Raw genomic sequence first — 13241 nt, 5'->3', positions numbered from 1 at the left:
AGCCGCCCGTGATTTACCTCCTCCGTGTTGGCCTTGGGACGGATTGGCGGGGACACTGGGGGCGAGCATATTCGCCTTTTTGCCACAATATATTGTCAGAAGCACATCTTTCACTTTGACAGCCACAATATGACATCTCGCTCCTTCATGTTATAAAAAGCTCCGTTCCCGAGTAGGCCAAGGTATGCAGAGACCTTTACTTACATCTACACAAATCTACTGTTCATCTATCATTTCTTCCAAATCTACACCATGGACTTGAGTGTCGGAGTGGACAAGTCGGAGCACCTCCGGTCGTCCATCTAACACTCCATTTCCTTTCTTGTTTCTTCTAGCGGCCTAGCACTCCATTTCCTTTCTTGTTTCTTCTAGCGGCCTAGCAAGTATCGTTGATCGGAGACTTTCTCGCACTTTCAGGTCTCTCTTCTTGGCTTTCCTTGAAGTCTAGCGATTCAGAAGACAGATCACCCCTCTTCTTCCTCCAATTCTGAATTCCATCAAACTACAACATAGCCAACAATGGAGAATCTGAGCTAATTATAAGGTTTTAGAGGCAAGATGAGTTTACTAACTTCACTTAAGGATTTTAAATATCTACTTCTCTAAGTGGTGTGATACCATACCATCAACAAAGATGCAACTTCCTACAATGTTCAAAACTTAGGGGAAAATACAGTCTTCTAAATGATTCACCATGATCAATTAAAAGTTAGAGCGCCAACCAAATATCATGGCAAGAAGATGCTGGTCGTAGCAGAAACTAAGTAATTAACAGAATCCACAGCAATGTCAATAACTTCTAGCCTTAGCAACCAATCAATTTGATAAATTGTCCTGGAGCTATTCGGTAAGTTCATCCTAACAGCTAGTAGTAAGCTTCAAGTTCAAGAAGAGAGCAAAGCTAGGTAAGAAGAAACATTTCTAGGAAATTACTTACCCTAGAAAATTCAAGATAAGTGCAATAGATATGAAAGAGAAGAATCGCACAAATTAACATATCTAGAATCAAACAAAATCTTAGGAAGAACGTAGCAAAGGCGCTAGCTTAAACAAGATAAGTTTAGAGCTTCATAGAATCTCAAATCCAAAAATCATCCTAGATATCAATACATCGAAAGAAAATGCAGCAGAAAAATGTAGATATGCAAGAGGGGGAAGACCGATCAAGATGGGCGAGATCAGTCGATCTCCTGGAGAGAAGGAGCACCGCCGGCAGCAACCTCGTCTGCCGTGAACTTGCCCTTGGACTTGTCAGCCGCGCGGCCTCGAGCTTTGCGATCGAGAAGGGCCTTGCGGTCCTTGTCGAGTTTGAGCTTGGTGATGAGCACCTTGGAGGGGTTGATGCCGACGTTGACGGTAGACCCGTTCACCTTCTCGCGGGTGATGCGCTCGACGTGGATGACCCACTTCCGGCGGTAGACCTGCACGACCTTGCCCTCGCGGCCCTTGTAGGTGCCGCGCACCACTTGCACCTCGTCGTCCTTGCGCACCGGGACGGACCGCACGCTGTACTTGTTCCTTAGATCGGTAGAGAGCGGCGCGCTCATGAGCACCCGCCGGACGCTGGACGGGGCCGTGAAATGGGCCTTCCGGCACTTCCTTCGGGAACTCGAAACCCTCGGGTTGAACTTCATGGCGACAGACGGCAACGACTGCGGAGACGACTAGATTGGGAGGGCAAGCAACGGCTGAGTGGATTGGTCGGGAAGAAATGATGGGCTTATATAGGGAAGTTTGACCTAGGGTTTAGTAGAAACTTCCTTATTTTGAAAATGCCCCTGATTTTTCAAATTTTACGATTTTAATTAGATTTCACCACCACCACCGCTTGTATTTTTTTTAGCTGGCCCGTATATTCACCCCTTCGGCCGGATTAATTCTAGGAATAACTAATTAGATGTATGAAAGAATTAGACCGTATGAAAGAATTTTCACCTAACAGTTGAGATTTGAGAAAAAAAAATATCCCGTAGCGCGGACTCGAACTATAGGTACTTGAGAGATTGTACGGGTGTTTTCTTGGATGGATCTAGCAGCTAGCGCATGAGGTGTTGTCATCATGAAGTCTGAAATTTGAATCTCGATAAAATCGAGGTAAATGTCTCCCTCATGTGCTAGTCACTATTCCAAAGGTTAGTAGCCGTCCGTGATTTACCTCTTCCGTGTTGACCCCTTTTTACCACCTTGAGAGATTGTGCGGGTATTTAAGAAATTATATAAATGTCCTATAACTACATAATAGTATGATAATTTTAATTAATCTCATTGATTATTTATGAGATGATCGATTTAGTTTCATGGAAGTTTCCTATTGGTTATCAGGATAAATTAGGAAATGCACACGATGACCAATCTAAAAGTCCAACATCTTTTAATTACACCCGTACCACCACTAATGTAGTGTGCTAGGGAGGATATAGACTTATCACTTCATAATTAGTACTCCAAAATTATCTTTCCATCGGAGAAAATTAATTCTATAATATGTTATATCTAACTTGACTGATAGACATCATAGCCCAAAGGGGAACCCCCTCCCCTGCCCCATTTTTTTTTAAAGTTTGCACAAAGGGGAACCCCCTCCCCCTGCCCCATTGTTTTTTAAGTTTGCATTCAACTTACATAGATTGATTATGAGGTGACTATTTTGATTTCATGAAAATTTGTCATTTGCTGTCAAAGATAAATCGTTAACTGTTTGTAATGAGTGACATATGATATCAGTCCAAAAAATTTATCCGTTACTTCATCAAAACTATGACTTAATTCTTTTATGCATGAAAAATTATGAAAATATTCTACCAGTGTATAATTACCTTGAGGTAATAAATTTTGTTATAATTCAGGTATCTAACTTTTTGAGCCAACTAATCTTAAAAATGATCAATCTAATCCAATGAAAATTTCCCACAAACTATTAAAATAAATTAAAAAAAACTCAGAGAAATTCATCTAAATAACCAACATTATTAGGTTCGCTTCGAGAGAGAAAATCTTCCGTAGTGCACTATAATTAAAACTTAAACCTTAGATCATTTAGGTATCAATTGAAGAGTCTAATCGTTACACCGTCATGTAGATTAAAAAAAATCTCTTCTACATTATAAATCAAGTTAAATAATTTTAACAAGCTTTTTAATTTAGGATCAAGGCCTTATAAGAACCCTTAAGCATAATTATATCAGTACTGAGTTATGATTAAGACCTAAGACAGCCTTAATCTCATTTACATAATCCTATCAATAGATATTTGCAATTACAAATACATCCTCATTATTCTTTATTATTTTAGCACAATATCACACACAAGGGATATTTTTGTAACTATGTAAGAACTACACTCACGGTAGGCTGCTCCGCGGCGGAGCATTCCAGTAGCCTGCGCCGCCGCCTCCGCGACCGCCCCCAAATCCGGATCCCCCGCCGCTCCATCCTCCCCCTCCACCTCCGCCGCTGAATCCGAAGCCGAATCCCCCGCCTCCGCCGCTTCCACCACCGGCACCTCCTCCTCCTCCTCCTCCTCGGCCGCCGCCCCATCCGAACCCGAACTGGTGAGCACCGTTCTCCGCTTGGCCGGCCGATCCTCGCCCGAAGCCGAAACCGGCAGATCCACCACCGGGCGAGGAGCCGTAGCCCCAGAAATACTCCCACGCGCTTCCGCGGCCCCCATGCTCACCGGATTGCCATCGGAAATCCCATCCGTTTGGGCCCGGGGATGGGTCTCCGCCTCCGCCGCTGCCGTGACGTCGGGCCATGAGTAGTAAAGTGGGAACGAAGGAGTGCAGAACCCTTTTTATGCCAACTTGACCCTGAACCGCGGATGGTGGAAGAAAGGAAAAAAATTGGTAGCCGGGGTTGTGAATTTTAGTTTCCGCAAATTACTGAATTACATAGTTAAAATTATCGAATATCTAAATCTAAATTTTAAAATTAAAAAATTACGTACCCAATTCAGCTTTTACCCTTCCATAATCCATAGTCGCTCACGACCATCCTATTCAATTAACAATCGATTCAGTTCATCGTAATAGTAATGTCCCATGTTTCTAATACGTATTTAACTTATAAAAATAATATTTCAATCGAAATGATTAAAAAATTTGATTTGACGCTGTTTATTGCTAGTGTTCCAAATTGATTTCTACATTATAGTAATTGATTAGAGATATGCACAAGGAAATACGGAGGAATAAAAATAAAATTGAGTATGTAATCTAATAATTTTAAAATTTATATATACATGATTTAATTGATTGATAAACTTTGGCCAGCTATTTAGTAATGGGTTGATTTTAATTTCAAGCGAAAAAAAAAAGAAATAATAACCGTTAAATATTTAAATAAATGGTCAATTATTTTTAAGTCAAGGGCGGCCGAAGCGGCCGCGTAGGGTCCACTGTCAGCGTGAGAAATATAATATACGAGAGAGGAAGGAAAAATTCTTCCGTTCGAATAAAAAGAATATCTAAAAAATAATTTACGGAAAAAACATTCATAAATAATTATTTATATCCCTATTTTTTTATAAAACTATTGGAAAATTGAAAAAGAAATCTTTTTTATATAAATCCATATATAAATAGGTCAAACGGTAGCTTTATTGCTCATCACTTTTCACTTCTAATATTATTAGGAAATTAACGATTCAAATCAACTTATTCAGTTTTGCATTTTAATATTAAAATCATTCTAACTTCACTGTAGATATATGACTATCCATCCATATTTAATATATTTAATATTCACAATATAATAAAGTTTTTTGTCTACTGTTTGTTATATCAAATGTAAAAGTTTTTTTATTTTATTGTCAAAATAGACCAGTAAGACTAATGTATCTATTTTATGATTTTATATTACTATATAAACTATTTTGATAATAAAATACAAACAAAGAAAACTAAAATGATATCTTTTTACTTTTGTCAAAAGGGAATATTAAAATGAAGTAATTGAAAAAAAAATAATTAATAACATTTTAAACATTTTAGAAATTTGAGAGAGATGCATGGGGCCCGTTCGGTGACATATATGCCTCATCCATCACATCACGTGGGCACATGATGCCATACAAATCAACTCCCTCTCCTCCTCCCACTTCCAGCTACCTTTTCCTTTTATGTAACATTTCAGACTCCTTTTCCCACACACTCAAAAAAGCATTGTATTAAAAATTCGAACGACTTTTAAGATAAATTAATGTACGTCAACTTTTATCCTTCTCTTGCTTGCACCAAAATTTAAATAAAAAATTTGCTAAATGTTATTATATTAAGCATTTATTAGCTTTATATTTCACTATTTTATTTGATGGAAAAAAAATTAACTTTAAGATGAGGACATTTTTTACCTCTTGAAAATTGAGAGAAAAGAAATTGGAAAAGAGAATCAACTTTATTAATTTCATGTTTTTTTTTTTTTGCCCCTTTTGAATTTCTTTTCTCCGGCTTTTCACTCGTCCCCATGTGCTAACCGAATCCACTCGAAGCGTCCGGCGAACGGCGCGTCGTTGACGACGTCGAAGTTGTACCTGCGACACAGTGGAAGATAATAACGCTACTCAGATTGACAGATGGCGTGCGGCTCAGGTTAGCCAATCGAGCTCTGAACTTGCTAGAACGAGCACGGGGAATCGCCGGCTAACCTGCACGGAAGTGAGTGGGAGTTTCTATTAATTAATTAAAATTACCTCTCGGCGAATCGCCGCCGCGACTCGCTCTCCGCCGCCGCAAAGAAACCCTCGAGCTCCGCCTCCGTCGGCATCGCTTCCGCAGGCCATCTCCGATGCGAGTCCCGCTCAGCCGTCGGTTCCAGATCGAAGCCGGCTTCCTGATTTTCGTCGTCGCTGCTCGAATCTGTTATCTCTTCCCTACGAGAATTCCGACGGAATCAAATTATAAAACTCGGAAATGGAGCCGAAATTGAAGAGAAGAATCGAGCAAAACCTTTCTCGCTTGCTTCCCAAAAAAAGCTTCGGCACGTCCAATTCCTGGCCGATCGAGATAAACACAAAGAGAGAACAGAGAGGCTGAGAACAAGTACAGATCACAAGCAAAGGGCCACAACAAATATAACAACCTCACCTCCCCCGACCTCAGCGCCTCGCAGCAGACATTGCCGGAGCCACGCCATCGGCGGTCGGCGTCCGCCTCGGATCTCGAGATCGGAGGCTCGACGACGACGACGCCACGACGGCTCCGGCATTCGAAGAACGTCGACGAGATCTCGATCTCTCCTTCCTCCCCCATCACCATCGTTCTCCTCCTCTTCGAGCGCCGGCGCCCTTCGACCGCCGCCCTCGCACCCGTCGCTTCCATCGTTCCCGCTGCTTCCCCGATCCCTCCCTACCACGCTTCGAATGCCTCCCCATCGCGTTCTTCCGCGTTTATGTAACAGACGCCCATCCGACTTGACGGCGGCTTTCGAATTCAAACGGCGCCGTTAGTACCTAACCGGGCCCAATTAAACCACGTGGGCCTCCAGCCTACTTGCTCAGCTCCTTTCTCCCTCTCCTAAACCCCAATCCCAAAATACCAAACTCCAAATTCATGGAGGACCCAGTGGAAACCTCCTCCTCTCCATGCAAAGGAGTAGAGGACACACGAATCCACAGCTGAGAGATGTATGCTACATCTTTCATGGAAGGAGAGGGGTCTCAAGTGACACATTGCCATGGCTTCAGCAGACGTCGGTGGACCACCTGAACTGAAGGGTGAAAAACAAGCTGGCCATTGTCTTGCCCTTTTTTTCCCCTTGTTGTCTGTTTTCCCGGTTGGGGGGAGGACTCTTGTGGTTTGGTAACAGAGTACTGATGCATGGACCGCAGGTTCTTCTCTTTTGCCTTTCTCCTCTAAACAGTGGCGTGGTTGAACTGGGGGACCAATTGCCAATGGCTACTGCACAAGCTTTGGATCCTCCAACATGTTAGTTATATGGTTGCTGGGACTGCTGGCCTAAGCTCCAATCATTTGAGAGCCAATTCAGCTTTCTTCTCGTAGAATTACATACAGACCCCTTGCTAGGTCCACTAAAAGTGTCCGCGGTATTTCATGATATTCAATTGCTAGTATATCGCTAAATGCATTTAGTGACAGAGTAGCTGCAGAAAGAGTCCCTGATTACTTTTTTGTTGATAGTAAAATTGAATTCGATTGCTAAATTTAAAGAAATGAAGTACACAATTCGATCTCTAAGGTGAAGACCATTTTTAATATATCTATTTCTAAATTAATACGGAAATTTATTACTTGATTTTTAATTTAGGGACTACTTTTAAGAATATCGATTATAAAATTAGCAACTGATGATATTATATTTTTACTCGCTCTTGGGCCGCTCTTCTCCCTTTCTCTTGGGAGTTGTGGCTGAATTTATCCTTTATTCCTCCGGTTAGTTGGATTTTGGTATCCTATGAGTTAAAAGTGTATCAGTGGGGGTTGATATTGCCGAAGTGGCCCTCGGATGGTCAGGCCAGTTCTGAGCGGAGAGAGAAAAAACTTGCGTGTACGACGTATGAGAGAAGAACAACCTCCACTTAAGAGAAGAATATCATATCTTCACCTATTTTTAAACCTACTTTTAAATGATAATCTTATTTAGTTTTATTAATTATTTCTGTGATGATTGACATTATTTTATGAAAGTTTTCTATTAATCATCAGGGTAAATCAGGAAGCACACTCAGTGACTAGTCCAGAAACATAATATCCTTTGGTTGCACCCCTCATTTGGAGAAAAAATTTCTATAAATACGTCATAACTGGGGATCGAACCGCAAGTGTTTAGGTAACAACCTAGATATCCTACCGCGACACCATAGCCCCGGGGACGGAGAGAGACGAAACTCACATGTACGACGTAAGAGAGAAGAACAACCTCCACTTAAGAGAAGAAAATCATATCTTTACCTACTTTAGCTCGAACATTATGTAGTCGATAAGAGGGAATATATATCGATGTACGCTATCACGCCTAGGCGAGCCACATAGGTTACTGCATGAGTGAATTCTCCTCCATAAACTGGACACAAGCAGAAAGGTAACGACCACTAACGATAGTCGTTGGGCCATATCTCTAGCACGATTGAAATGTTATCCGAGTGTCACCTTCGGCATTGGATATCTTGCTAGGGTCAGTACTGCGTCAGGAAATGCCAGATGTTGAGGCCAAAGAAAGTCCACTTGGAAGTGGATCCTTCCTCTCTAGCGATCATTGTAGTCAAGCAAATCGGAAAAAGCCAAAGCCTACTAGGACCCTTAAAGGGCATTTGACCGTGCGGGGATGGGAAAGAGGGTATATATGTAGAAATTAAGAAGAGAAAAAAGTTAGTCATATTATTAAATCCAAAAAGAATATTAGAAATACAAAGTATAAAGTCTTACATAGCTAAATTAAGAAACCCTAAACCTTAAATAGAAAAAGAAAAATAAAAAGACTAAATTACCCTAAAAGCTATAAACAAATATAATCTAATATCCACCCTCAAACTCACGATGTTACAACTAAAAGTATTGAGAGTTTGTAAGACAAGAAATGAAAGCGTGAGGTGGAATGTATCGTGGTAAACATATCAACAATCTGTATATTTGAAGAAACAAAAAATAATGTGATGGTGCCAATATGAAGATGATGACGAGTAATATTACAATCAATTTTAATATGTTTTGTCCGCTTATGAAAAATTGAATCGCGCGCAATTTGAATAGCACTATGATTATCACAATATAACAGAATAGGTTGATGAAGAGAGATATCGATATCCGCAAGCAACTAAAGCAACCAAACTATCTCACAAGTAGTTAAGGTCATGATACGATACTTAGCTTCTATGGGAGATCCAGAGATAATATCTTGTTTCTTACTCTTCAAGTAAATGAAGAAACCATCAAGAAAAATGTAAAAGCCGGTAGTAGATTTGCGATCCGTATGATCATCAGCCCAATTAGCATCAAAGTATGCACACAGCTCTAGAGATGAAGTAGAAGGAAATAAAAGACTTTGAAATTGAGATCCCCAGAGATACTTAAGAATATGAAAAAACAACAATCCAATGAATTGTAGTTGGTACAACGACAAATTGACTATAGTTGGTACAATGACAAATTGACTAACCACATAAACTACACACACAATATCTAGACGAGTAATGGTGAGATAAGCCAAGCTTCCAACAATAGTTCTGTACAAACTAGGATCCGACAAAGATGAACTATCATATGAATAATATCGAGCATTAGTTTCAATAGGAGTATCAACGACTCTATTATCAGTAAGATATGCATGCTCAAACAGATCAGATATATACTTTGATTGGATAAAATATAATCTTTCAAGGAATAAGCTGTTGGTGATCGTTGGCCCGACTAGAAGGGGGTTGAATAATTGTTTACCCCAAACTGTTTGTCTTCCTACAATTCGTAAGTGTGTAGCGGAATAATAATAAAAAAAAGTAAGAAGAGAAAACAAACTCTAATAAGATTGTTTAACGTGGTTCAAAAATAGTTTGCTCCTACTCCATAGCTTATCCTTGATGTAGATGATCCTTTAATCTGTCGGTAGATTAGCCTTTGACAATGTCTGGCTAAAACTTACTCCTTCTCGGTGGCGTGAAACCTCTCACAAGACACTCTTTTTATTTATAAGATGGAGAATTAGAGTAGGAAGAAAAGTGTAGCCATTGGGAGTTTGAGGCAATGACTTAAGAGTTATTCAATAGGTATGAGTAACCTTCTTTATCCCTCAAATCTCCTTTAAATAGGGATGTAAATGAACCAAACGGTTCGCAAGCTATTCGGAGCTTGATTCGGTAAAAAAACTCATTCGAATTCGTTCGTTTATCTTATCGAGCCGAGCTCGAGCTCGATTTCGAGCTCGACAGTTTTATCGAGTCGAGCTCGAACTTAAGGATATTTGGCTTGTGAGCTCGTGAACATGTTCGTTTATAAACTCGCGAGCTATAAAAACGAGCTCTAAAACGAGCCAAAAAAATGAGCTCTAAAACGAGCCTTAAAATGAGCTTTAAAATGAGCCAAAAAATGAACTCTAAACGAGCCCGAAAACGAGCTCGAGTTCGCTTAACGAGTTAGGCTCGTTAACTTTGCTAATCGAGCTAATAATGAGCTGAGCTCGAACTGTTCGCAAGCTTGATAATTCTAAAACGAGCCGAGCTCGAGCCTTATGATAAAAACTCGATTCGAGCTCGAGCCTAAATATAACTTAAACGAGCCAAGCTCAAGCCTAATACTGTTTGGTTCGGTTCGACTCATTTACATCCCTACCTTTAAATAAAGAGGAAAGACTTGGTCTTGAATCAACTCATTTTCTGCATCAGTTGACTGGTGTAGCTGTTGGACACAGCCAATGACACTTCGTAGAATCTGGGATTTTGCCAACGACTTTCTACCAATTGACTGGTGTCATTACCAGTCGATTGGTACCATTACCAGCCGACTGTTCTTCACAACCGTTAAGCACAGAACCATTTTGTGCTATTGTGAATTTGAACCAGTCGACTGGTATCAGTATTGTTAGATCGTAGAGTTTCGCTAGAGAGGGGGGGTGAATAGCGATTTAAAATTTTTCGAAAGAGTAAGCATAGCAAAAAAGTAAACAAGCCAAAGAGAACACAAGGATTTACTTGGTTCGGAGCCTTTGGCGACTCCTACTCCAAGGCCTACACACAAGGGTGGTTTCGATGGGCAATTCGCTAGCAATTCGAAAAATATTTACAACTTAAAGTACATGAATTCTAATAAATAAAAAATACTGACAAGAAAAAGAAGAATGAAAAGCAAAGTGTTGTCAGCAGCGTCGCAGGAGCACCAGAGATCGAGTCGTGAGTTGATGTTGGAGCTTCAACCTTGACCCTCCTTATATAGGAGGTTCGGGGTGCCTGGAACCTTCAGGGCACCCTGATTATGATGTAGCCGAGCCAACCAGGGAGCTCCACGAGGTGAAATGACGTTGAGGATAATATTTCACCTCCGGGCGCCCCGATCTCTCCCGAGCGCTCGAACCTCCTGGCGCCCGAATCCATCCCGAGAGCCCGGACCCCAGTTTTCTAGCAGCTTCCTTCCTGCAAGAAAACGTTAGTTCGGAGAAAATATATATCCTGCAAAACAAAGTGTTAGCACAGTTTAAGTTAAGCAATTAGAGTATTAGTTAGATTTCATCTTTCCGAGACCAAAATCTAGTCAAGATCTCGACTTAGAGTTCTGAAATGGTTTTAAGTCGGATCGGCGCCTAAGTTCCCTTTATTAGAATATATACTAAAAATCTAGCTTTTTGTATAAACATATAAGAATCACATTGGTCAAATGCCTACATTTATGCTAAGTGTAGTTGTCCATTTAATTTATATTGAATATAACATGGTGTGAGGAGACACACAGAAGTTCATATTATTAGTTCCTTATAAATTATAAACAGTTGTTCACAACCAAGATGGAATGAGATAAACCATTGGAGTAGTTGTAGTGTAATTAGGTATTAGTTTATCTTGACTAATAAATTACACTAGTACACTATGAGTGTATTGAGCAGGACCATTTGAGGTAGTATTCTTTTATACTAACTATATAAAAGAACGATACCTCTATTATTATGGAAGTGCGTACTCTTAATCATGATATAATAACAAGCACGTATACTTAATAGTTATTTTCTTTGATTTATCAAAGGGTGCGATTTAGCTCGTTAAATCAATAAGCCTGATAAGTTGGGAAATGATATTATTTATATGGTGTGTTGTTGATTATAGAATGAAATGTATCCTAGTAATCTAGGTTGATAATGTCCCCTTGAGGAGCTCATAAGGATTGTCATGTAAACCCTGCAGATGGACCTAATCCGGCATGACAATGAAATTGAGTGGTACTACTCTTGGAGCTAGATATTAATTAAGTGATTTGTCAGTAACTCATTTAATTAATGGACATTCGATATCTTAAAACAGGGAGACTAACGCACTCATGATAAGAAGGAGCCCATATAGTAATATGGGATTGGTTCGGTAGTTCAATAATAATTCTTTAGTGGTATGATTTATTATTGATGAACTCGAGTTGGGTGTTCGGGACGAACACGGGAAGTTCAAGTTCATCAGGAGACCAAAACAAATTCCTCCTCTCGGTCCCTGTCGTGACCTCTTATTTATAAAGTCTTATATCCACCCAAACTCAACTTCTTACCCACCTTAAGGTGGTCGGCCAAGCCTAGCTTGGAGCCCAAGCTAGGGCCAGCCAAACCAAGGCTAGATGGGTTCAAGTAGTGGTCGACCCTAGCTTGGAGTCCAAGTAGGGTGGCCGGCCACATTAGATTAAAAGGAGTTTTAAATTTTAAATCTTTTCTTGTGTGGAAGTCATGGTTTTAAAAGAGTTTTAAAAAAATTATAAATCTTTCCTTTTATAGCTTTCTACAAAGAATTAAGAGAAAGGTTTGATATCTTTCCTTTTTTTGCAGTTAAAAGGAAGATTTTAATTTTTGATAAAACTTTCCTTTTTGTAACCATCTCCATGGTTTTAAAAGAGAGTTTTAAAAATTATAAATCTTTCCTTTTATAGCTTTTTACAAAGGATTAAGAGAAAAGTTTGATATCTTTCCTTATCTGTAGCTAAAAGGAAGATTTTAATTTTTGATAAAACTTTCCTTTTTATAACTATCCTCATGGTTTTAAAAAAGAGTTTTAAAAATTATAAATCTTTCCTTTTATAGCTTTCTACAAAAGATTAAAAGAAAGATTTGATATCTTTCCTTATTTGTAGTTGAAAAGGAAAATTTTAATTTTGAAGAAAACTTTTCTTGTAACCATCTACATGTTTTAAAAGAGAGATTTTAATTTATAAAAGTTTCCTTTTATAACCAACCATGAAGGGAATTTTTAAAAGAGAAATTTTTATTTTAAAAATTTCTGGAAACAAATTAGGAAGTTTTAATTTTCTGTTTAAAACTTTCCTTGTTTGAAGATTTGAGGTGGCCGACTGTTAATAGAATAAAAGGAATTTTTTTTATTAAATTTTCCTTTCATTGGCAAGGAAATTAAGGAAGTTTTAATTAAAACTTTCCTTATTTGCCAAGACCAAGGAATATAAAAGAAAGGGTAGAGGTGTCTCACCTAACAACACATCTATTATTCTTCTCCTCTCTTCCTTGGTGGTGGCCTGCCCTCATCCTTCCTCTCTTCCTCTTCTCTTCTTCTTTGGTGGTCGGTGACATCTAGTCTTGGAGAGATTTTGGTGGTCGGA

General features: G+C 39.4%; 2 protein-coding genes across 3 annotated transcripts; both read right to left on the bottom strand.

Annotated features, from left to right (window-relative positions):
* Positions 1-366: 366 nt before the first annotated feature.
* LOC121980684 (60S ribosomal protein L26-2-like) lies at positions 367-1708 on the bottom strand. Its single transcript, XM_042532836.1, has one exon. It carries the CDS (start codon positions 1632-1634, stop codon positions 1179-1181), a length of 456 nt encoding a protein of 151 aa, XP_042388770.1. The 5' UTR covers positions 1635-1708; the 3' UTR covers positions 367-1178.
* Positions 1709-5282: 3574 nt separating this feature from the next.
* LOC121982928 (cyclin-dependent kinase inhibitor 7-like) lies at positions 5283-6384 on the bottom strand. 2 transcript variants are annotated; one of them, XM_042535930.1, is made up of 4 exons: positions 6084-6384; positions 5946-5989; positions 5690-5869; positions 5283-5530 (listed from the first exon to the last, which is right to left on the bottom strand). In XM_042535930.1, the coding sequence occupies exons 1-4, from the start codon at positions 6315-6317 to the stop codon at positions 5452-5454; spliced, it is 537 nt and encodes a 178-aa protein (XP_042391864.1). In that variant the 5' UTR covers positions 6318-6384; the 3' UTR covers positions 5283-5451. The 2 variants fall into 2 exon arrangements, with proteins under 2 accessions (XP_042391864.1, XP_042391865.1); XM_042535931.1 differs by having other exon boundaries at positions 6079-6214.
* Between the last annotated feature and the right edge of the window lie 6857 nt (positions 6385-13241).

The sequence above is a fragment of the Zingiber officinale genome, chromosome 5A (genome assembly GCF_018446385.1).
Source record: "Zingiber officinale cultivar Zhangliang chromosome 5A, Zo_v1.1, whole genome shotgun sequence".
In the NCBI taxonomy this organism is placed as follows: domain Eukaryota; kingdom Viridiplantae; phylum Streptophyta; class Magnoliopsida; order Zingiberales; family Zingiberaceae; genus Zingiber; species Zingiber officinale.
This window is presented reverse-complemented; position numbering and strand designations above follow the sequence as displayed.

Excerpts from the sequence above, each read along its gene's own strand:
- LOC121980684 (XM_042532836.1), bottom strand. The coding sequence starts at position 1,634 with ATGAAGTTCAACCCGAGGGTTTCGAGTTCCCGAAGGAAGTGCCGGAAG.
- LOC121982928 (XM_042535930.1), bottom strand. The coding sequence starts at position 6,317 with ATGGAAGCGACGGGTGCGAGGGCGGCGGTCGAAGGGCGCCGGCGCTCG. Across the intron at positions 5,990-6,083 it reads AGGCGCTGAGGTCGGGGGAG|GAATTGGACGTGCCGAAGCT; the intron begins GTGAGGTTGTTA and ends TCGATCGGCCAG. Across the intron at positions 5,870-5,945 it reads TTGGGAAGCAAGCGAGAAAG|GGAAGAGATAACAGATTCGA; the intron begins GTTTTGCTCGAT and ends GAATTCTCGTAG.